General features: G+C 41.7%; 1 protein-coding gene across 3 annotated transcripts in view; it reads left to right on the forward strand.

The window, feature by feature from the left end:
• PHF21B (PHD finger protein 21B) overlaps positions 1 to 25,722 on the forward strand; it is a 164,894-nt gene that overhangs the window by 74,332 nt on the left and 64,840 nt on the right. For all 3 annotated transcript variants that reach the window (XM_061358969.1, XM_061358953.1, XM_061358959.1), the window contains one exon: positions 23,515 to 23,841. In XM_061358969.1, the coding sequence (XP_061214953.1) occupies positions 23,515 to 23,841 (327 nt within the window). The remainder of the gene's footprint in view (positions 1 to 23,514; positions 23,842 to 25,722) is intronic.

Genomic DNA, 25,722 nt, shown 5'->3' on the forward strand with positions numbered 1-25,722 from the left:
AAAGAAAACTGCCACCAGTTAGGAAATATGGAGAACTTTAGAATTAAAGTTGCAGGACTTGAAGGAAGGGAGAGGGATTCAAGGCTCCCTAGAAAGAAAAGGAACGAGAAAGATATGGAGGAAATGTTGAAAAAGTGAAAATTAGACACTATAGATGGCTTACTCTTGCATACTATAAAGATATTATTCCTCTTTCTTCCTTGCAAAACTTAACATTTGGAATAGAAATGGTCTGCAAGATTTTCTCAAGCTTCTTTTTCACCCTAACCTTTTTTATTTTTTTTTTAACATGGAGGAACCTTTTTATCTATGTATTGACAAATTGGGATCTGCAGTTTTTCTTCTAGTACACAACTTTAAGAACCTGATAAAGTGTCCATTAGGTTAATAGAAAATTTAGAAAGTTAGAACAATTTGTTAAAAGAAGAAAGAAACTAAAAAAAACCCCTCATCATGCCCCAAATTGTTAATATATGCTGAGATGGCCTCAGTGAAAGAAGGAGGCAATCAAATGAAAAAAGCACTTCAGACATGCACAGTCATGAAACATGGGCATATCAGGATTCCACAGAATGTCTGTTAAAACATAGCTCCCTCAATCAAAGCCGTGGTTCTGTGCTTTGAAAGATAACCACATAGCCAAATCTCCTATTAAGTGAATAAGCCCTCAAAGATAAAGACACACCTCTAGGTTGGTCTCACTGAGCTTATTATTTTCCAGTTCCATTCTATGTCCTCATTTGACGTATTTAGTCATATGAGATGCTCCTCCTGACGTCTGGCATTCCCTGCCAAGTTTTCAGAATTAGGACCACAGTTGGAAACCATATGAATAATCTCATTTTATGAGCAGCAGATCCACAGATCCAATCCACAGCAGAGACTGGGCTATCTAAAATGTACGGTCTGCTTTAATTTATTTGATGTGTACTTACCAAGCTTTTTCTAAAAACTGTTGAGAATCTGTTACCCAAACCAAAAGCACTGTGTTATATTCATTAACTGATTCAGCGTTTCTGATAAAGCCTGCGTCTTACACACTGAGACTGACTATTCGGTGTTGAAGATCTTAACTTTAGAACAATGCTTGGAGGGTTTCCAACAGAAGTACTATAGGCATTTTTCCTGATTTTATAGTTCAGAAGCTGATCTTATTTTCTGTTCATACAAAGAGGGAAAATATAGAACCCGAGTTATTATTAAACCAGATATAGTAAGGTATTCTGCCCTCCTCCCTGATTCCAGATCCAGATGCCTTTTCAAATGTAGTATTGTGAGAGGTGTAATCTTATTCACTGTATTCCAGATTCCCAAATCTTGTTTGATATTTGGAGAAGGGACACTTCATTCGCAGCAATTCCCAGTGGCTGAAAGTAATGACACCCAGAAAAAGACTCATGCAGGTGTAGTCATCTGAAAGGACAACACTGAATGCGAAAAGTCATTGGCATACTCACATAATTTAAGCATACTGATGGTTTCAGTCTAGAGCCTTTGAAGTGGATATAGTAAGGAGAAAAGGGAGAGCTTGAAGATCATTACAAGTGCACTGCAAGCAGGCATAATTAACTACTCATAAAAAAGAAAACCACAACACACAAAAAATCCACTCAGGAGACTGTACAGTGGCTTGCAGCTCTCTGAAAGACAGTGCTCGTATTTCTTATGTGATCTGCATTTATGTGCAAAGTATATTGTGAGACAGTCCAGTGACTTAAAATATTTCATTAGAGACCAATTAGAGAGCAGAGTAGTTCTTCTGATAGGTGAAAAATAAAAGAACAATAACAAACCCAGTATTTTCTTACCTGGGGGTTCCAAGTTCCCTGTTGTGGATGTTAGCTGGGGAGTTTTTGTTGGTTTTATGGAGAAGAGGTTTTAAAACTTTTTTTGTGGGTTTGTTGGGTTTTTTTTAGCTTTGCTGCGGTTATCAAAACCCAGCAAAGCATAAAATCTGGCAGTATTATATCTCTGTAAGCAGAAGGTCATTACTGCCCCTATTTTCTTTTATTGTTGAAGTTTCCTTTGAAGCAATAAACAAACCAAGAAAACACAAGTAAACACACCTCTGTGTTACTGAGTGGCTGGTAAGCCAAATATTGCAATCCTGTGTGGGTATCTTACAGCAAAGAAATGATTCAAACTGAGGACTGGGTTCTTTTATCACATAATATTAGTATTTCATAATATCACTATCAGGTAATTCTATGTATTAAGTGCTGTAAGAAAACTTGGGCCCACGGTCACAAAAGCACTTAGGACTTTGGAATTTAAGATCCTCTCTGAATCGAGAACACAGTGTCCTTGCTGACCTGTCATAAACTGACAAACATTGCCAGGCATAGTCTCTAAAACCGTGATTAGTGTATGAGTGTTGATCCTTAGAGAGTGCAAAACTGACTTATAGTTTACTTTAATTCACCTGAATATTCACATTTATAAACCATACCTAGTACTTAATCCTCCTGTGTAATCCTCCAAATGTGCATGTGGTTACTGATGATTCAGAGAAACATTTGTGCTCTGTCACTGCTTACAGTAATTGAAGTCCTGGTCTGTTTTGATGCATAAATGTAAGAAGGGCAAAATCTGAAAGTTTTAAAAGCTTCTGACTCACCAAGAATGAGTAAGGGCTGACATACAAGTTTTGAACAGCAGCATAAGGTAAAACGCTACTGGAAAATTTAGTTTCATTGTGCATCTTGAGTGTATGGCATATAAATGAAGCATGGCTAACTGTAGCAGGGATGCTGTGTATCACACAGTACTTGACTTTTTTTTAAAGCCCTGTGGGAGTCATGTGACTGTATATATTTTTTCACTCTAATTTGTATAAATAATTGGATTTCTAGTGATTATTCATGAAAGTTTGGCAACACCACTCTATAGAGAGGATTATCGGGGGTTTGGGGGGGAAACCCTTGTAAATTATTGCTTTTTAAAAGTCTTCTATTTTGAAGTTGTTTCTGTGATTAGTTCCGGTTGCAATATTTGAATATGTGAGTTTTGTCAACATTTTGAATTTTAATGAAACTGTATAAGTCTTTCTGTTTGTTGGTTTGGGGTTGTTTTATGTTTTATGTTGTTCATTTACATTCACTGTTAGTGACCTGGTTCAGAAGTAGTGATGTTACTAGCGGTGTGCTACTTAAAATATTGTCTAGTCTTTAAACTGCAGTATGTAAAGGTATTTTAAGATCAGAGACATTGTATCTGCTAAACTGGAAGGAGGGCTATGAGGTTTTTTTCTTATCTGTCTGATGAAGAACTATGCAGTTGTAGACCCTGCACTGTAATTGCCACTACAGTTCCAGAGTTGTGGTAGCATAGCAGTGGGAAGGCATGTCATAACAACAGCTGATCTTCAGACTGTTCCAGGATTTACTGAAATAACTCAATTTACTCATTGAAATATTCTCATCAGAAAATTTAATTATAGAACTTAGTCTCCTCTGCCTTCAGGGTCTCAGAATCAATCCTCTGTTCATCAAGTTCAATGCAGAATATTCACTATTTGTTGAGTACCTTCCCTGGCTTATATCTACACATATACAAAACGTGGGGCAGGAATGTGCAGTATAATGTGTCTTTTTAACCTAGGACCACTTTTGGAATATTCCAGTATACAGATCTCTCAGATAAAGAAACTCTAGGGGTTCAGACTAAGGGTTGGATGCTAGGTATGTTTTTAAATCTTGGTATTTTTGAAAAAAGATTTGGTTGGAGCATCATAACTGGCACCAGAACTGATCAAAACCTGTAAAATGAGAGAAAGAGAGGGGGAGAGAGGGAGATAGGAGGCAGAGAGAGAGATGGTCTCTAGACTTTTAAAGTCCAAATAAGTTTCTGGTTCCCATCCCTCTGGAGGGACCCAGTTTATTTAAAAGCTGAAGTGAGCTGTGGGACTGCTTAGCTTGTTTTTGACTTCATAGAACGCTGAAGGAGTAGGATTTCTCTGTGTAGCAATGAGCCATATGGGGTGTTTGTGTAATATCTCCTTGTGGGGAAAGGAATGAAATGAGATCGTGATTCTCTGTTCCTTCTTTAGAAAGCCCCTCATTGTAAGACTTCTGCTCCTGGAAAAGGCTCCACCCTCTTACACACAGAACCAACCACCTTCCTAATAGCAGATACTCCATTATAACGCTCACACAATGTTTGGCTCCATGCCAGGCTGTAATTTGTTTTTGACATCTATCTACTGACTAATGTGACAACCCACACAAGTATTTATTTCCAGAAGGAGGAATGCATAATGAGAGATGTAGCTCTCCCAAGTTCTGAGGAGCCGTTTAATGAAAAAGAGGGGGAAAGAGCAACCACCCACCCTTCCTCCCAAATGACAGGTTTTTCAAAGCCCAAGCACCAAATTCAACAACTTTGAAGTTGGCCTTTTGCGGTTTTTTAGCTGCCATTTTTCCTGCTGTAACTCCACAGGAGCTGGTATTTCTTTGTTGAGCTAGGGGTATTTGGAGACTTAAAAGGGAGATGTTTCTAGAGTGCAGATGGCTGAGATCTAGGCGAAAGGCCGGACTGCATGCTGCATTGCACCTGAGTACTACATGCTCCTGCGCACTCAGCCTGTTTTGGCTCCCTAAGTCTGACTAAAATACACAAATTCTAGAGCAACAAGGCAGCTGTTAGAAATTCTGGCCATACTAGAGGCCCAGTAGCCCTAACAAACCTAGCAACCACTGCAGGTAAAACTCCTCAGCAATTCCAGTCAGAAACCAGGCTGAAGGGCTTAAGGGGCAGGAGGGTAAAATCTAACTATTTGAAGGGATGACCAAAGGAAATAGAGGATTTGCTATTTCGTGGTATCCTCATATCAAAGCAAGGATGCCTTCTCTGGAAGGTCAAGCTTTACCTAAAATTGGTTATTAGTCTCTACTTGGTTGAATGCTATGTTGGTGTTATATGAGATGTCAGACAAGGTGATCTGGATCATCCTTTGTAGCGTGAGAATCTATGAATGGTGATGTGTTGGGTTTTCTTCCCATCAGCCATACTACTACTATTCCTACTGGGTCTTTGCTTGGATGGGAATCCATTTAGTTGCAGCACAGGTCTGTAAGTGTACCGGTAGATCTTCAAAGTTTGCTGATTGTGCGTGTTATAGGTACCTGGTTGATGGGCTTATATTCTTTTAATTTGGTCCTGGTTTTCATTATTACATTAGTAGGTTTAAAAGCAAAACCAGTGATAAAAGAGTTTGCAAACCTGTTTTACCAGAGAGCAATACATCTTACTGAAAGTTTAACACAGTGCCACAGGCAAGCTTCCCTCTGACTCAGCTCTTTATTACTAATAACTGTTCATTGAATATAGATTTTAGTGTAACTCAAATGGTTTTTATTTACGCACCATTAGTTAATATAATGGGTTAATTTTATGTGATGCAGTTGTGTCCTGGGAAAATCTCCTGATCTGAATCAAGAGAATTTGGCTTCAGTGCACAAAATTCTGAAAGTAAAACATAACTTGCTGGTGGGGCCGCTAGTCCTGTTCATTTTTGTCCTGGTATTGAGCTGGGTTCACGGTTCAGTAGAGTAAGCATTTAATTTCCCAGAAATAAGACATACTGATTTGGCCCCAGACATAAGTTGAAGCAGCCAAAAGTGCTCCTTCTACCTGAACTGCAGTGCCCTCCGTGTGTATGGATGTGCTCATGGAGAAAAACAGAATCATCATCCCTGTCTTCTGGGAAAGGAATGTCTGGGTTAGCAGGCAGCCATTCTTTGTAGCTGGGAAAAATGTGTAAGTGGCTAGAAGCTAAACTGGAAATAAGATGAGGATTTTTAACAGTAAAGTGATTAACCTAGTAAAGCAGTAGATGCCATTACTTGAAATCCTTAAATTGAGGTTTAACTTTGGTTTCAGATTGGTTTCTGGGAAGAAATTTTAAGCTTCATGCAAGGATTACTAATTCAGGTTTTCTTGTTGGTGCTATGGGTCAGTTGGTTAACTAATCCTTAAAACATTTAGCTGTGCATGTAGTAATGTCCAGAACACTCTGTGATAACCAGCACAATAAGATAGGCCGTGAGATGAAAACCAGTGGTGGTCCAAAAGAGGTTTTTTGTGCACCTACACCAATGACTTTTGTCCCTTCAGCAATTTCTGGTAGATGTGCGTTACTGTGCACCCCTAGTTAAGCAGTTTTGGCCTGGAACTTGACTCACGTCCTGTGGCTTGAGGCACTGATGGGCAATTATCAAATAAAAATACCCTACAGATCTGACAGGCTTCCTCTAGCAGTCATTGCAAATGCTTTGTTGTTGGAGCTTGTCCCGAGAAAAATGGAATCAGTTTTGAGCCAGTCTCCAAGGTAAATGTGGCTGCTTTTCAGGAACAACAGTTCCTCAAGATGCTAATGAAAGTGTGTAGCCCTTATTCATTCTTGCCAACATGTTAGGAAACATAGGGAGAAGCCAAGGAAAATAAAAATGCTCATGTAGCTTCCTGTTGTCTCCTGTGTTGGAAATCAGGCATGGTGGCAGGAAATGGTTAAATGCATTCCCATTCCTGCAGATGGCTGGGAAGAGTTTTTATGGCATTTGAAGGGTTTACCTTTTTCATAACCAATGTATTTTCCATGGTCACTTATGGTCCAGCAGACCATGCCTATTGCTATTTTAATATAACACAATGCAGAGTAATTATCCTAAACCTCACTTTTTCTTACTATAACAGGCTCGAAGCCTATAGCACCTATCCTATTAGTTACCAGTCTGTTGAAAGAAACTAGGCATTTAAAATTTTAATTTTTTTTACTTCAGTATAAAAAAGCTTTAGAAGTCACTTTGACATTATTTCCGTGTAAAATTGTAAGAAATCTACTCTCAAATTGCCAGCCCTTAAGAAGAGTCATGAGTGATTAAAAAAAGCTGAGGCATCTCATTTATAGTTTAGTCATGATGATTCAAGGGCGGATTTTTGTTGCCATGAGCCAACTTTTGCTTGTGCGTGTGCTCTATGCCAGGACTCTGAGTTTGTCTAGATCATTCTGCTCTGTCTCCTGAATAGTTCTAAAAATCCTTGTTGATAAGGTCAAACCCAAGCTTCATTGCTTAGGGTGAGCAACCTGAACAGTATCAGCCTACTTCCTAACAGAAATTGCTCTCGCAGTACACTGCAGCCTCCCATGGAAAGCCAGAACTTTCCAAGGTAGGAGGACTGCCATGCAAGGCTGTGTCAAAAAGACATATGCATGTTGCCTGTGTACCTGGCGGAACATGTTTGAGGAGTTGTTTTGCCTTTAATTTTAAAGCAGGAACAACTGAGTGGCACTCTCAGAAAGGGAGAAGGTGAGGCTACCAAGCTTCACAGGCAATGTTGTCCCTGCCTTGGGGAATGCTTGGTTAGACAGCAGCCCATCCATGTGTGTGGGTCCTGCTGCAGGTACATGGTGACAGTAGATTCAGTTCAGGGATGGGAGGATATTTTGTTACATGGCAAATTATGCACCATCATGATTGCATCAGCCTGGGTCCTGAACACCTGGATGGGGGATGTCTATACCAAAATTGCCTGTCCCTGAGATCAATATACAAATTTACTTGCTTTTGTCATTTAGACTAATTCTTAACATATTAGAAGCCAAACTAAATGCCAACATCATCTATTTGGGAGTTTTCTGTGAACATCATGTTTGCGGTCTAAGGTGTGAAGGCCTAGACTGAGGCAAGGTGAGCCTGATTTATGGTCTGGGAACAGAATTCCTGCAGCTCACTCCCCACTGAGATACCCCAATTTTATATAAATACATCTCCAAGATAAAAAAATGTCTGCATGACTGAATGTCAACTGTTTAGGTTTCTGGGCTAGAATTCTCCAACCTTCATCGCCTAATAGGGATGATTAAATTAGAAGCCCACATGCCTAGTGTCAGTGGAGATAAACAGACCTCCTCATAGCAGAGTTCACCTAGGAGGTGTGGTGATTTGCCTTTTGAGGTGCTTGTCTCTTTCCATGTAAAGTCACTAGTAGGATGTTCCCAGAGAGGTTATGGGTCTATCAACTCACAGTGGGTTCTGTAGTGTCCCCATGGGGTGACTGAGGAGCCTCATGCTTTGCTCCATGTTTGAGCTACTTCTGACAGTGGAGAGAGCCTCATCAAGTTAATGTGCCTTGCTTGTGATTGCCCTTTATGAAAATAGTGAGCAGAGAGAAAGTGGCAGGATCATTTAAAGACATTCAGTTGGATTTCTTACTGCTCTTATATCAGTTTGAACCAAGACTAATTCTGCTGAAGTGAATAGATATTAGTCTGCTGTGGGAGAGAAGAATAAAGCTCAGTGAGCACATAAACTGAAGTAGAAGTTTCTTCTGACTCAGTAGTCCAGCGATGCTCTGAACTGTAGGTGTGCCAGCTTTGAATCTGCCGTTACCATATTCAGTAAGGAGGGAACTGCAGAGGCATGAATCTTGGAAGATGAAAAGTATCACAAAAATTGAGGCCCCGTTTGCATCTCCTTGGTTCAATAGCTGTCTTGCTCTGAGAGTGGGCACCTCATCTTCCCTTTGTGCTGGCAGAGAGGCTAGTCTGGACATGCACACCTGCCAGTCCAAAACAATTGGGTTGTTTTTTGTTTTCCTCAGTTCTAGAGTTGCTCTTGGAACAGCATAAAGACTGAATGGGCTTATGCAAAGCCCTGTTTGTTAGAATCAAAAGCCTGGTTTTATTTCCACCTTCCAGTTATTCTGGACTGGACTTGCCCTGGTTTTCTGCAGCTTATGTAAGGGTGTCACTGCAAGTCCTGTTACACTCAGACTGTATGATAACTGGCAAACTCTCTTATGAAATCATTCACATGTCTTAGAGCGCATTTAAAAACAAAAACCACAACACAAATCTCTTGGCTGAAGCCAGTTGTGCCCTGTTTCAGCATATGTACCATCTTACTTTCATCCACACCCTCCCCAGATAAGCAATCAACTAATAAACTTCTAATATATTGAGTTTTTGAATGGAAATGCTGATAAGCCCTTAAGTGCAGTGATGCTAACGGATGATACCGATATAATAAATAGCAGGAGATTCAGTCATGCTCACTGCTAAAATACTTAGGAGCTTCACTTTCTTTTCAGTTTGGAAAACTTTCCATTTGCAGATTGCTTTTCCCATTTATAGATTTAGCTACTGCTGAATTCAGCTGTCTTTGTCTCTTGCCACTTTGTTCACCTTCACATTAAGAAAGCATCTCTGATGCTGTACTTACTTCTTCCTGAAACTTTTAGTTAAAAAATGGAATGCATTTGCCTTTATCCTAGCACAGCACTGCATTCCAGCACATCTTGCTTTTGGTTCCTGGAAAGAACACTATCAAGAAATCTTAAGTTTTGAATGCCTTTCTCTTAATACCCTGTTTCTCCCTTGTCTGTTCCCTCTCTTTGCATTTGATGTATTTTTTTTTTTTCCAAATCACTTTTGTTGACTTGTTTTTTTGATGGCTCCTGTTCTTCAGGTTGATTTATTATTTTTCATGTCAGCATAAAACTTAGGGTGGTATCTTATAGGTGGATGGGCCTACATGGGTGTGTTAGTGTATATTAAACTGAAGTATAAACTTACTGTGCATAGCCTTTTTGGTAAAAAATTGTTGTGTGTAGAAATTGTCATTAGAATTATTAAACATAACAATATAATATTTTTTATAACCAAGAGATTTATTTTCCTTGAAATGGCTGTTGAGAATATAGAATGTATTCCCTGGCAAGCTATAAATGCTTTAAGACAGGTCAAATTTTAAATCTAAATGACTTGACAGAGACCTATAATCCTCTGAGGGTTGAGAGGGTAATTTACTCACTGCATCCATGCAGTCTTTAGCCTCTCTGCTGAGTCTGCGTATTATCCTTGGTTAGGTTGTAGGCAGCGGTCTGCTGGAAACGGGACTGTTTCCACACAGGCAGTTGAATACCCAGCTGAAGAAAGTGAGTGTTGAGTATTGATTACTACTGGAAATAGCATTACTACAACCTGTTTGCCTAGCAGTGAAAGGCATGGTGGCTTTTTACTTTGTTTCTTTGGCCAAGGTGGATTGTCCTAACAGGCTTTTGCATGGTTTTTTTTTTTCTTGCTTTTATTCTTTAATCCCTTCTTTTATTTCTCCCTGGTTTCCTCACAATTCACTGTGAAGTTGCCAAGCCTATGCCCATCATTGCCCAAAAAATATGCCAGCACTCTTCTGGAAGGGTGCTTTTCCTTCCTGCTTCACTCTTTCTTCCTGCTGTCTCCTTCTGCTGTGTTGGCCCAGTTGTTGCTACAACTAGGGTGTGAACTGTTAAAACCTGTATTTGTTTTCTTTGCCAGGTTAGCTTTAATGAGTAGAGCTATTAGTTTATTGTGCAGCTATCTGAATGCTGGTGCAGTCATGTAGGTTGGGATGGCACAGGAGGATGATCAAGAGACTAGGAGATGGATTTCTCTAGAAGCAGTGTGAATTTATATTGGCATACAATGTCTGGTGAAACACAGCCTGTTCCAGTCACTTCCTGGAGAAGACAATAATTTCTTTTATTTTTCCACAGTTCCTTTTAAGGATTTTAGTTCTTTGGAAAAAAACAGGGTTGAAAGCAGGAATGAAATGATACGGAGCTGGATGCAGTCACACTATCAATAAAGAAACTGTGCAGAGAGCTACTTCTTTCACATTGAGTGTTGTTAACATCATCACCTCTGGCTCAGCTGGAATCCACTGGAATGAGCAAAGCATCATTTTGCCCCTTACTTGCCCCATTCTTTTCCTACATCATGTCTTTGCAGTTCACAGAACTGCAGCCCAGTCTTATCCTGAGGTGGGGGTTACACCCCAGGTGATTTTGCAACATGGGAGCTGGAACAAGGACTTCCTTTTCCTTTCCCACTTATGACTTGACCTGCATTTGAACTCAGATCTCTAGCAGCTGCTGCACAAACCTGCCACAGAACTCCATGGCCATGTCCTAGTCCTTGTCTTCTGCTTTGAAGAATGTTCTGCTTTTGCAGAGGAAAAGGCTAGCCCGTATGGAAGTGTGTGTGCTGGAGAACTGGAGAGACAAGGCATCAGTGTTTACCGACCACCCTGTCATTTTTTGTGTTCAGCTTCTTTGCAAAATGGCTTTTATCAAAATAAAAGCTATTGGCTGTGATAAATGTTCCAGGCAAAGGGTCCGAGTGACTGATTGAGGTAGGGTTTCTAAGTGGCTATGATGTTTTGCACTCCTCGCACACAATGGGAAATAAGGCCAAGAGAATGTTGTTTATTCTGATCCTTAAATGTAACAAAGTTGTGAAAAAGTTTGCTAAAGCTTCTCGCGTTCTCTTCTTGCCTTTCTTTTGTGCTCTTGAATCCTTTCTCACTATACACACAGTTCTCTGTCACTCTGCGCAGCTCGCTGTATAGCTCTCATGCTTGAAGTACCTAAGTGCTTTCCACTACCAAGAAAATCAACATACAAAGTCTTTCTTTCTCCTGTTCCTAGAAGTAGTTTAGCAACCAGTTCACATGCTCATAACTGCAGACTAGGGTCTAAACTTTGCAGATAATTTCCATTTTATCTGTGCATTATATAATCATTTCCATCTTTATGTGTGAATGCAATGGCAGAGTTACTGTGTAGCCTGTCCTTGCTTTCTCCTTAGCCATTGTGTTCCTCTCCTATTGTTGTTTTGAAGTGGGCCTAGTCTGTTCTTTCTCATTCTGTCTTCTATGGTCTGTTTTATTTACTGCCATTGGCATGATCTGCATTATTTATTGCTCGTTACTCTCTCTTTGGCCTCTGGAATAATGGTTGTGTAGTGTCTTAGTTTCATCCCAGAATCTACAGAGTCCTTCATTAGCAGCTCCTTTGTCTCTTTTTAATATTCTGTCCCAACATTGCTGCTGTATACCTTTCTTTCCCTTTCAGCATTATCTTATCATTTGCATTTCCATTAAGTTAGAGTGAAAGCATATCATTCCCTTGTTTCTTAAATTTACCCAATATTTTCAAATCTTCTAATATATTTATACAGTTCAGTCATTTTAAATAGTTTTGTCATGCATTCTCTGAAGTCTTATTAAAAGCAAAATATTACATGCTGTATCCCTCTCTTATTATGACTGATCAATTATCTGTATCTAGTCAAGTGGTATTACTTGTGATTCTCAAACTGTAAAAATTTGCTTTTGATTTTTCACATGTATGTACTCATGCAGCATTCTTTGTCAGACTGGGGGGATTAGGGAGGGAGGTTAATTTTTTTTTATCTGTCTAAACCACTCATGTCCCTAGAGGAACTAGGCCATTATATGCCCCCCATAAAAAAGTAGAGGATTGCATAGTGGTCTGAGCATATGACAGAGGGCTTGGAGTTCCTAATTTCCAGTATCCCCTACTTCTGTAAGGGGTTATATCTGCTCAGGTGACATTCATTCAGCCAGGTTTTTTAAATTGTTTTGATAATCCATTGTTTGATAATCTACCTTTTTTGAACATCCACTTCTTGAAAGACAGAAAAAACCTACTCACTGCTGTTGCTGCCTCAAGTGCTGTGGCAGCTACACTTGCCAGCACATTGAACCATAAGGTTGGATAAACAGGGCGGTTTGACTATTCAAATTTACGTTTTGGATAGGACACATAGCAAATGAAGTGGTGCAACTGAAGGAAAAATGAAGTGAGGAATGAGGGTGCTCTCTTGCTGAATAACGTTTTGAGTTGGCACATCAAGGTTCAATTTCCAGCTGTGACTTGATATGTCATGTGAATGTGCCTCAGTTTTAGCTCCTGCAGCTTCCTTCCGCAGATGTACTCAGAGCTGCTATCTCTGGAGGGGTTTCATTAGATCAAAGGGGCTTCTATGAATGATGCAGAGATGCTTGGAGATTGTGGGAATAGACAGAGAAAGGTATCAAGACTGTCATCCTCTGGATATTAAGGTGCACTAGAAAGTAAGAGGTCTTGAGATGCAAGCCCACTGACAACTCATCCTTCTAATTTACTTCTGCAAAGCACCTGCACAATTGTTCATCATTCTCATTTCATAATTTATGATAAATTGTTTTATTTTATAGGGCAAGAGGAAAATCTCTCAGAGGCTTGCCACTTCAACTCTTTTCTGTCTATTCATAAAAGGTGCTCCAAAAGGGCTACTGTAAGAAATTTGCCCCCGTTTGTCTTCTCTCTCTTCCATTTTCCTTGAATACTTCTTCTTCAGACTTTAACACCTCCTTATAGAGGTGTAGTTAGCAGTTGTGTATTTGCCCTCTCTGACTCTGGCCTTCACTGCATTTCTGGATCCCTAGATTGCTTTTTATGCAACTTGTGGAAAGAAAAAGACATGTAATTAACTTTGTGCCCTCCATTTAGTTCATTATGTGGCCAGGCATGCACACATAGACCCACAAAAATGCTTAGAACTGTGAAGTCCCATCTTCATCTCTACAAGGGCTCTTTTGGAGGTCATCAGAAAATATTGCAGACAAGGTTAGATAAACAGTATGACAGTGCAGTAGTTTTGATTTGACAGCCATAATCCTGTTGGATTAAGATGAGATCATATTACTCATCTCATCTTTGAAAACAAATAAACAGCACTTAATACATGCTAGCCAGTTAATTTTCACAAGGAAGACATGTTATCAGTTTGGGAAACTGAGGCAAAGGGATTTATCTAAACCTTAGAAGACACCTCTGATAACATTTTGGTTCTAATGTGCTTAACCAGAGGTAGACATAGGTCCAGCCAGAGACTGGGGTGAAAGGACACTACTCACTGTGCTGCGAAGCCACGTTGGTTTTTCGTTAGTAAGGTGTGCTAATAGCTGATGGGTTTTGTAAAAAACCCTGTTCATAATTTTGTTTTCCTCTTCTGTCCTTTGAACTAAGCGCCGTCTTCAGGTTTTGCAACAAAATCTAGAGCTCAGTTTTATTCCTGTACCAACGTTCATATGCAAAAATGAGCAGGGTCACCTGGGTTCAGGGTGTATGAGCACAGGGTGACCTTGCCTCTGGCCACTGCTGCCCATGTGCCAGTTGGCAGTTGTCCATGTGGACACAAGAGCCTGGATTTGGACAGAGGTGCCTAGATGTAGGCACTCGGGTTGGGCTGTTTATTTCCCCTTCCTCTTTGTTTGCTTTCACCAAAGCTATACTTTGGAGTGTTGGAAAATTGAAAGGTTGCTCCGAGCAGCTTCATAACTACCATGCAAATATGCTTGCCGTTGGAAAACAGTAATCACTCCAGAGTAACACAGTAATAGTAAAAGCTTGTACTGTTGGGATGAAATGAGCATATGTAGAATTGCTGGGGAAATGTCTATACAAGGTCTGGAAATGAAGCAGGAATTTTTTGCAACTTATCCAGAATTTCTGACGGGAATGCTTCACAAACTGAAGCTGTGCCTTCCCTTGGGGAAAATGCAACCATTTAGCTTCTTTCTTCTTTATAGGTATACTGTGGAACTGATGGTTTGATCCCATGGGAAGTCTGTATCTTTTCACAGTTACATTTGTTCATTTGAGGAGGTTTCTGTATTATCTGGGAAAAAGGAAGTGTGAGGGGGCAGGGAATAAAGAAACAAAATTTGGCTTAGTTTATTGTATTGCCAGTTCTTCCTGCCACACCAAGGAAGATGGGCATTTCCAAATTTGATTTTAAGCTAGGGTGAAGGAGGAAGAAATCAAAGAAATTACTATCAGGCCGGGGGGGGGGGGGGGGCGTGGGTTAGTGGGAGGAATGCAGGGGGAGGGAATGTGACTCAGGAGGCAGCAGCTTTGAAACTGTTATCAATAAATTACTCAATTATTGTTTATTTTTCTCATTGCATTTCTTTTTGCCTTGCTTGATCATAAGAAGCAGCATGTTTTTGAGTAAAAAAGAGAAGCCCCTGACTTCACATTTTAGGCTGCAGACATACTAGGATGCAAACTTTAATGACATTCATGCAGAGGAAAAGAAAATTGTGAGGCAGATTACTGAAACAAAAGGAGGCAGGATATCAAGAAATGCAAGCTTTGATGCCGTTTAGAAAGGGTCTGGATCCCATGATTTATCTAAAAATGACAAGATGCCCCTCTAAAAATGCAGATGTCTGCACTGCATCTTGTAGCTATAATGAATGAGTCTTTCACACAATGGAAACATTCAACTTGTTCTAGGGCACTTACTGTGGCTCCATATGCTGAGCTGCATGCGCCTGGCCTTTAATCACTCTGCCTTTGTTTTTTCAAAACTTAAATTAGAAGCACATTAGTGTTTATATGGTGTACACTGGTTTCGGTTTTGTGTGTTTGTTTGGGGAGAGCTGTTTTTGGTTTTACCATCAAATAAAGCCAGATGAATTCCGTCTTGAATGCATAGGACATGGCAAATCATGGGAAACTGAAGTTGGCAACAGCAAAAGGATGTAAATTTTGAGCTGCTAATGGCAAGTAGGACTCCAGCTTTGGGGCTAGGGGAGAACCCTTGTTACACAGCGGGGAGCCATTTAAACCCTCCTCTGACCTGCCAAGAGAATGCCTGTATGCTTTCTGGTTTATTCTAAGTGAGATCAAGCCAAAGTTTTCATCTGTTGTAAGTTTGGGTTTAAAAGAAGCATTTCATAGACATTCAGACTGAGCTGCAATCATGCTGCTATGGACCTGATCCAGAGCACAATGCACCCTATCCAAAGGCTGTCATTAACAGGAGCTTTAGCTTGGGCTGAATCTTACTGTTAGCAGTTTACTACGCAGTTTTTTTGGGATTAAGGAAAAAAATAGAGAGCCATCCATCAAATCAAATAGGAAACCAACCACTCTTTCCTTGAAGATTTTTTGGGAAGGATTTGTCCTACATGCATAATATTTAATGTTCTACATATATGCAGCGTATGTGTGAGTGGGCTCACATGTAACTCTGTTGCAAGTTTTAAAAGCTCCTTTTCTGACAGAAAAAGTGGGCTAATTAATAGGAGTTGCAGACAAAATGCCAGCTTGTGGATTTGTTTCCCCTGCAGAAATCAGCCCCCCTGTTAGACTGCTCCTTCTTGATCTGATGTAACAAGAAGAGAGAGTCAGCTGTGAATCAAGCGCCTTGTTCTCATTTCCTTGATCATTGACATGGTTTGGGAGAGAGAAAGGAGGAGGGATTATTTGTGAGGTTATTAAAAAAAACACCCCCATCCTAGCTCCCCCTCCTCCTCTCCTTCAAGATGCACAGGCACTTCCAGAATGTTCCACAATATGAATCTGACTTTTCTCATTAAATATCATCCTCTTTCCCCCCCTACTCCTTGTTAGTTAAAAAGTGCTGTTTACAAGTCACTAAGCGGATAATTCTGAGCTTTGATGAGTGGATTGTCAGTTAGCAGTACAGTTGTAAACGTGTTGGTTTTTTCAGTCAGCAAGCTGTTTAATGGTTTCAGAAATTAAAGGCTAATTGCACTTCAGTGAATATGTGCTTTTCCAAGCCCACTGTTACCATTATTAGGGTGTTTACCAGTTTGGAAAATTCTCTCTTTACATAAATCAGCTAATTCTTCATTGCTGCCCTGTCTTGGAAAGGAGCCACGTGAAGAGCTTTGGCCACATCAGGCTGACGAGCTGGGGTGGGGTTTTGTGGTGGAACTTTAATCATTGCCTGTTGTCGCATTTCTGCGCGATGGCTTTGCTTGCAGTGTTGCACAAGTTTGTTCACGTAACGTTCGTGTTGTAAACGATCCTTTGTGAAAGAGAACTGCATGTCGATACTCTCATTATGGTATGAAGGAGATAAGGAACGTGATTGCCTTCAGAGAATAAGTGAGAAATACAAGGGTAAATTTGCTAGCAGAAAAAGTTTAGCTTTTGTATGCTGCGGTATGCTTCTGTGATACATAAAATTGCTGATGTGTAGAAGAGCTTGGGAATGCTTCTGAAACAGATTTTTAATAGCAGTAACGTTAATGGAAGCCTTTCCTGGGGAACAGGGCTGGTCAGAAAATCCAAAGCCATTGCACCTTAACAGAAAGACTGTTTCATTATTTTCTGGCATTTGCTTTCCTTCTAATTAATGTCATACACAGAAGGGGTAATCATTCAGCCATCTTTCTAGCTTAAAAAGAGTCAAAGATTAAAAAAACAAACAATTACCCAACATAATTAATTTGAGAGAGGATTTTGGGGGGTATGTTTAAGGAGGGAAGGGGGGTGTTGTTCCCCTCTTCTGTTCCAGGCAGTGTTTGTCATTCTTTGGCAGGAATGACTAATTTATTGTCTGACTCTCCAATCTGGATTCATACAGGGTGGCTTTCATTCCCTCCCCCGCCGCCAAAACTCTTCTGATGTGCTGTGTATTTGTTTGGGAGGGGAAAGCAGAGGGAGGGGAAGGGAGAAGGTGATATATTTCTGACCTGCTTTACTGCTTTTCAACTGAAAGTAAATTAATGCACGCACTAGATTCCCCTCTGCTGTGCTGATTGGATCCTTGTGCCGATTAAATATTTCACACTGATAGAGGGATGCTGAAAGCACTCAGCTGGTAATGTGGTATGTACATCAGCGATACAATAACTGACTTTCAGGTTAAAGTCAAACAAAACCCCCAGTTTGCTGCAGTTTTGATTAGAATGAGTTTCACTTTGAATTTAAATCCTTGAGCCTGCTGCAGCGATGGCTAATTAACTGAGATCTGATAGAGAAAAAGGAATACATTCCTACTTCTAATGACAGGCAGGCAGGAAGTTGTCAAAAAAAGGGGGGGGGGGGGGAGAGAGAGAGAGAAAGGAAAGGGAGAAGAATCCAACAGACAAAAGAAGCCTTAAAAAATCATAATGCCGAGATTGTACTTCAACACACGTAAAACCCCCTGCTCGGGTTTCACGAAAGTCCACCCCTGGAAAGGCTGTTTCCATTGAGTCCCAGATTTGCTTCAGCTATTTTTGTATTTTTGGTTTGGCTTTTTAATCCTCCTGACAAAAACTTAACAGCCGAGTTCCACCGAGTCGGGCAGTCACTGCCTCCTCCGTTATTAACTGTGCTTTGGGGGGCTGCCTTTAGGAAAAGCCGGGGGACTGGGGTTTGCTCAGGGAGCAGCCGAGGGGGTGTCATGCAGCCCCGGCCTGGAGGAAGAGTGGGAGGAAAGGGAGGAAGGCTGCCTGCCCACTGCATGCTGCACATCATCCCGCGCCATGCTGTCCCCTCCCTGGGGGTCATTAAAAATACTTCTGTCGAGCAGTTTCTCCTCCCTCCCCTCCTTTCTCCCCATCCCTTCCCCCAGCCCCAGCCTGGGCGTCGCAGGGAGAGCGCTTGCATCAAACTGACAGGTCATTTACCGAGAGATTGGCAGGGGAACTATCCCAGCCTTCCTTAAAAATGCTCCTCCTCCTCCTCCTCCTGGGTTGCACATCTTGAACAAAGTGTTACATTGAATATAGTGTTTCAGGAACAGTGCTAGAACTTTTCCATGTGAGGTTTTTCATCCTCGTTGTATGAAAACATGTTTTGAAGTCTTCTTTTTGGGCATAAGAAACCTGGTGCCCAAGCATTTTATGCAAAGGAAAGTGTTTTTTTTTTTATGGAAGTCCAGAGATAAAATACAGACTGCAGAGCTTTCTGCCTCCATAAACACCCACCAACCTCCTGTGGGTGCCTCTGATGATGCTTAGCTGAAGCCCTGCTCATTTCTGTTTCAGTGTATAAGGTTTTGCAGGTGGCTAGTTCATGACTCAAGGTATAGATCAGGCAGGATCAGCTGTGTATATAAGTAGCAACTTGGAAATGCATGAGGAATACTTTCAAATTCATAGGATTGTACCAAAGTTCTAAGACACTATACTAAAGTGCCATAGCTGGTGGCCTGTTCACAATTCATTTGTGTGTTGTCACTCTTTGAATATTAAATATTCTGTTGGTCGAGAGAATTTTATTGTGACAATTGAGTAAATGAACAGAGGTCACGGTCGTCATTGCTGGAGAAGTCTGTTCTGCCTTAGATTAGTGCTGATTGCTAAATTATTAATTGACAAGTCATCATTTTGGTTTGAAAGTGGATTGCCAGTCTTCTGCAAGCTAAATAAACTCTTAGGGTTATGCCAAATGTTTTCTCTTAGCCATGAGGCCACTAAAGAAAATAACTGATATTGTTCTGGAAACAAGTTCAGTTTTTCACAGTGAAACTGCTTTGTCAGGAGAGCATCGTTCTAGGAAAATTAATGGACTGAAGTCTCTATCTACAGCACATAGGTGTTAAAATATAATTGTGATGGACAGTGAATTTTAGGTCATTTTTAAGCAGATCTTGTGTTTTACTAGGAAAACGTGAAGATAGGCATGTGTTTATTTTAAATCATTGCCATGGCAAAGAGCAGCCAATCGCTGAGCATTCCTCCATTGTAGAGTATGACCATATTCCTATTTGAGATGTATGTGTAAAGTAAAGTTGACATTGTATTGCTTAGGATTTGAAGATGGGATGTAAGCTGCAGCAGAGTGAAAATGAAGGAATCAAAGCCTTACACTAAAAGTGATGCTGTCTCTGCAGTGTATGTGCATTCGTACACCGTATTGTTCAGAGTGTGTACCATGACGGCACAGCCCCCTTCGAATCCTTTCTCCCTTTGCTCTTTCCCTTTATTCACTGAACAGAATGATTCATGATACATAAGGGGAGAAGTAGCATTCGAGTTACAACTGGTAGGGAGGCTAAAACTATTGCACAGTTGGTTCTCACCTGCAAACCTTTACAGCATAGACCTCGATAGAAAGGAGAGGGAAGGGGAGAGAGGGCTTACATGTACAAATAAATAGAAAGGCCAGAGTTATTTTGATACATATGGAAAAAAACATTAGCTTTGCTTTGAATAGTTGAGACTGTGCCACATACAAGATGGGAAATCATAAACAAGTGGCAGCTTTCCAGCACATTGTAGTGTGTTTGCATGTGACTGGCATACATATTTCAAACTCCGGTTTGCCTGTGGCATCCTGCAGTGAAAATGAAAGTTGTGTTGCTATTGAAAAGGCACTGCTTCAAAATTGGTGTATTGTAAGAACTGTTATGCTGTGGATAAGAAGCAGCGACCTGCTTTCCAGCATTTAGAGCCAATATTTTTTTCCTCTCTTGGCTCTTTTACTGTATCAGCACGTTTTCAGCTGCAGTGTCCAAAGCTTGCTTCATTTCTTATTATTCATAATTCCAAGAGTGTCAGAGAATACGTTATGCTCACTGATTATCGAAATGCAGATTTCCTTTCTCTTTAAAAACCAAGACTACTCTTTTAATTATCCTGGAAGAAACAGAATACAGCAGATGCAGGATTTGTGGAGGATTTTTTTTTAATCTCTCATACCATAATTTTTGTTTCTGGCAGCAGTTCTTTATCAAGATTTTTACAGGGTACAAGGTAAAAACAGTTCTTACAAAGAAAAGCTGCATGACAGCTCATCTCCTAACCAACATAATCTGACTAAGGGGGGTATTTTTTAAGTTTTGGTAGGTCCATTTTCAAAAAATGAATTAAATGAGACACAGAAGAGATACTGTCCCTGCTCTTCCTCAGACAGACAGGTTTTCTGTAACTCTCTTTTGGAAGCTAATCTTGAGCACCAGATCCTTTGTATCTGATTCCAGATCTAGTTTCTAAACCTTACAGTTATTTATATAAACTTAGCACAGCATTGCTCCCCAGGGAGGTGACTGGCATGAGCTGATTGGCCCTTTTCCCCTATATTTACTTACAAAAGAGCCCCAAACCTAAATAAAAATGAAAGTTTTCCGCAAGGAGATGCATGTTCAACTTGACAAGCATTTCACATTTATCACACTTAGACTGAAACAAGCAGTAACCCTTACTTCCTTAGCTTTTTGTGTCACGTACAGATGAATAGACAGGTTTGTCAGTTTATTAGGAAAATACCTCCACATATCACATGCAAAGACACACAAAACTCACAGTTAATATGGATAGGGAGAACAGTGGAAATGGATGGATGGTAGCTTAGAGTACTGATTTTTTTCTATTTCTATATATAATTTCTGCTTTTGCATTTTGTTGGTATGATTTCCTCCCCTGAAACAAGACAAAAATCAATTACTTGCTATTGAATTTTGTCAGGAAAGTCATAATTGACTCCTACTTAATTTACTTGCTTTTTTCACTGGGATACCAAAGATTGTGTATCTTTTGGGATCATTTTGTTTGCTCAGATGTTCTTGAACTGCCCAAGAAGTAAAGCTATACCAAGACCTCTAGAATATTACATATTAGGAATTTTATTTCAGTGAAAATGGAAAATTTGTACAGTAAAACTGTGTATTTCTCTGAGAAGTTTTCCATTCAGAAAACACAATGTTCATCTGTCTGAGGACAAACACTAGGAGACACTTCATCAATACAGTAACCTATCAGGGAGAGCGAATGCTCATAATTCCATAAAAAAGAATCCCTGGCTGCTACTGATGCTGGCAGCAAACCTCTGGTTGTCTGCAGCCAAGCTAGGATTTCACTCCTGAACTCCAGTTAAGTGATAGATTTCTAGCACTGTAATCAGATACAGCATTTTCCAACAGTCTGTGAGCTTTCAGCATTTCTCACGTTACATAAATCAAAACCAGAATACAATCAGAAAGCTGAACTCTAAATCTGAACACTTTGTGTCACTGTACAGGTTAATAAGGTGCCATGCAAGTAGGTGTGCAGTATAGTAGGAGACATGGTATTCAGCTCTCCTACGTGCACTTGCTTTGCATCTGTATCACCACAGCGCTGGGGCGTTCAGGAAGTACAAGGAACATCAGTGGAAAACTGTACTACGAGAAAGCAGATTGTATAGGATTTCATCATGAGCAACTTTTCCTACCTACATAAAACACACCTGAGCTTCCTGGCTTTCACTTGAGTACTTTTAAACACACAGGTGTATTTCTGTACTGAAAGAAAAGTTCCCTCTTTCCTCTTCAAATGATCTGTGACGTGCAACAGCACAGTCTAAGGAAAAAATTGGTGATGCTTTCTTGGGATGACAGTTAGGACAATGGAGAATGAGGTAATGGCAAAAGTGCACAAAGCTTAAAACAATTTATATGAAGTCATCATTACTAGGATAATGTTGTCATTAAAAAAAGACGTTTCTTTATATTAAAATACGAAGCAGGTTATCTCTGACAAAGTGAACACTTTCTATTTCACATAAACACAAAACCTACAGTTCCTGGAGCAAACATATTTGACAATTAAGGCTTTACAGCCTTAAAGTGTATAATGGGCTTAAAGGTAAGAAGGAAGCTATGTTTTTCAAAGTCAGTTACTTTTGTACTACTTTATGTACAGAAGAATTTCAGCTTTAATTCTGGAAAGAACTAAGCATTACTGTGAATTTACATACACACACATATATATGCATATATATATGTATGTATCTACACTGTATTTTAAACAAGCAAAGTTGACAACAAAACTCTTCTAGTACAGCAGCAGACCTAAAGAGACGGTGGCCTTTGGTAGAAAACTACACATTAGATACAATGGCATTGAAACCAACAGGAGCAGACAGCGAATAAAGTTACAGGCAGAAGACTTTGCAGGACAAAGTATCTTTACTGTCAACTCTTGTAAAAATGAGATGTTTAATACTTCAAAGTATCAAAAGCAGCTTGACCTGGGTTCCCCCCCATGCCTAACCTGCCTAAACAGTTGGACTTAATGATTTTGTAGGTCTTTTTCAACCTAGCTGATCCTACAATTCTGTGAACAGCATTAATAAGAACAGCTTCTGAGATTATTTCGAGTGCAAGAAGTTTTTTGCACAGACACTGGCATTTACGATACAGCAACTTAACAGCGCCTATGGAAATCCCACATGCAAGTTCTGTAAGGGATAGGGTAAGAATATCGTAGTCAATGTACCCCTATTACAGGCGACAGAATGGCCACTCTGTAGCAATTTAAAGGCACAACTGCTAAGAAAAACAGAGAGTTAAAATGGGTGCTATGGAAAAAAGTTAGCTGGGGGGGGGGGGGGGTGGGTGGGAAGGCAGGGGGGAACAAAACAAAACAAGTAGTGGAAGTTTGTGAAGAGAGGGGAAGTTAAAGGGAAACCAGTCGACTCCGACGTGAGGTTGAAAGAACAGGAGAAATAGCGAAGCGCTGGGGGTAAGGTGAGCACGTGTAAGGGACTTTCAGACCAATGGAAGAGGAAGTTGAAAATAACGTTAAGCCTTCTATTGTCAATTAAACTGCAGTATTATCTAGACCTTTACGCGGATCAGTAGTTCCGGGCATAAACAGATACCAAAAGACTCTGGAAACCCCAAGTAAACAGCAGCTTCCCGAGCGAGGAGGGAAAGCGCAACCTTGTCCCCTGCCCGCCCGCCCTTCCATAAAGAACTACCTTAAAAATACAGTAATAATAATAATAATAATAACATTAAGGGGGAAGAAACCCAAACCCGTGTTGCCGGGGCCGAGCCCGGCAGGGCCGATCCAGCCGCTGCGCTCGGGAGGACCGAGCGGGGCCGGGGGGCCGGGATCCGGCTGCAGCCCGGCGAGTGACGATGCCGCTTCTCTCTCCCCTTCTCTCCCCTGGCAGAAGCTGGCGGTGCGGAACTGCCCCGCGGCCGTGCTGGTGGGCACCGGCGCCAGCGGCAGCGCCAAGCCCGGCGGCGTCCCGGCTCTCCTCAAGGCACCCGGCGGTGGCGGTGGCGGCGGCAGCGGTGGCGGCGGGAGCCCCAGCGGCAGCCCCGGCCAGAGCCTGGCCATCTCCGTTGTGCCGGCCAAGGCGCCCATCGCGATGGTGACGGCGCACCTCAACGGCGGGCTGGGCGTGGAGCCCCCGCAGACCGCCCCCATCAACCTGCAGACCACGGCCAAGCTGCTCGGCGCCCGGCGGCCGCCCGAGCTCGGCTCCAACGCACAGGTAGCGCCAGGAAGGAGGGGGGCGGTGCGCTGCGGACTCCGCCGCCGCGGGGGGCGGGACGAGGCGGGGCCGGCGCCCCGAGAGGGCTGGGAGGGGCGGCTGCTGGAGGAGGGGGAGCGTTGTGGGGGCTACGGGTGATGGTGGGGCTCCAAGTGCTCCCAGGTTATAGGCATTCGCTCCGCTGCCTTGGAAAGGGGGGGGGGGGGGGGCTTCTGCCCATGGTGTTACTGTGAGCTTCCGTCCCGTAGCGAGTGTGGGTGTTTGCCCCCTTGGTGTACGGGGTATTCCCCGTCCTGCCTGAGGTAGAGCGGGAACTGGGCTGAAGCCCCGGGTTGCGGGCGTTCTGGGAGACAGACAGGTCCTATCACTTCTGGCAACGTGGATGGGATGCGGGCCCTTGGCCGAGGAGAGCTGTGCTGGGCAGGGGGGAGTTGGTTGCTTCTTGTTGCTTGCCCCCAGTTCTGTCGCTGTTTTTCTGATTAAGCAGCAGTTCTTTAGAAACAACAGGGTGATACATAAAGAAATGTTGGTTGCAACGCTGCAAGGTTTGAGACTGGTCACAGGGGCGGAGAGTCTCTTGGCTGTGCTGGCATTTCAGGTACCCATGGTGTGTGTCGATGCCTTCCCTCACTTAGGCAGAGAGACCAAAAGCACATCTGTATGGGAGCTGGCAGGCTGTTGTTTCCAGCTTCAGATGTATCTATAAGTATGTCTTTAATGCCCATTTTCTCAATAATCTAATATCCAATGAATGGGTTGAATTTGTGAAAGGAGGTCAAAAGAGGAAGGGGTGCTGTTTGCTGGACACGTCATTTTGTGCAGTCTGTTAACAGCCACACAAAAGAAGTTCTCGCTCCAGTCACACTATGTGTCAAGAGAAGGCAATGATGCTAATGATGTTAAAATGTGAAGAAAGTGACAAAGCCTTCCTGAAACTTTGGAGAAGAGGATGTAAACTATTATTGCTGTCACTTGAAATGTGGTTTGCTTTTCTACTTTCTTCATGTAGAACCTGGGGTACTCTTGGGTTTTTGTACTGTAATTCCCCTTCACAAGCTCAGGATACAAATCCCTAATAATCAGGAAAGAACAACACAAGATGGATAAGGGCAATAGGCAAACTGTACCTGACATTTGTAAATTAAGGCTATGTTGGAATGCTTGAGGCTTCTTAATACCCAGGAGGCCCCTTCCTAAACACTGGACAGGGAATGACCATAGAATCATAGAATAGTTGCGATTGGAAAGGACCTTAACATCATCTAGTTCCAACCCCCCTGCCATGGGCAGGGACACTTCACATTAAACCTTGTCACCCAAGGCTCTGTCTAACCCGGCCTTGAACACTGCCAGGAATGGAGCATTCACAGCTTCCCTGGGCAACACATTCCAGTGCCTCAGCACCCTTACAGTAAAGAACTTTTTCCTTATATCCAATCTAAACTTCCCCTATTTAAGTTTTAAGCCATTACCCGTTGTTCTATCACTACAGTCCCTAATGAAGAGTCCATCCCCAGCATCCCTATAGGCCCCCTTCAGATACTGGAAGGCTGCTATGAGGTCTCCATGCAGCCTTCTCTTCTCCAGGCTGAAGAGTACCAACTTTCTCAGCCTATCTTCATACGGGAGGTGCTCCAGTCCCCTGATCATCCTTGTGGCCCTCCTCTGGACTTGTTCCAACAGTTTCATGTCCTTTTTATGTTGAGGACACCAGAACTGTACACAATACTCCAAGTGAGGTCTCACGAGAGCAGAATAAAGGGGCAGGATCACCTCCTTTGACCTGCTGATCACTCTTCTTTTAATGCAGCCCAGGATGCAGTTGGCCTTTTGGGCTGCAAGCGCACACTGCCGGGTCATGTTCATTTTCTCATCGACCAG

Source organism: Neopsephotus bourkii, unplaced genomic scaffold, assembly GCF_033783945.1.
Source record: "Neopsephotus bourkii isolate Nb327-2 ecotype Australia unplaced genomic scaffold, CSIRO-AGI_Nbou_v1 NB_107, whole genome shotgun sequence".
Lineage (NCBI taxonomy): Eukaryota > Metazoa > Chordata > Aves > Psittaciformes > Psittacidae > Neopsephotus > Neopsephotus bourkii.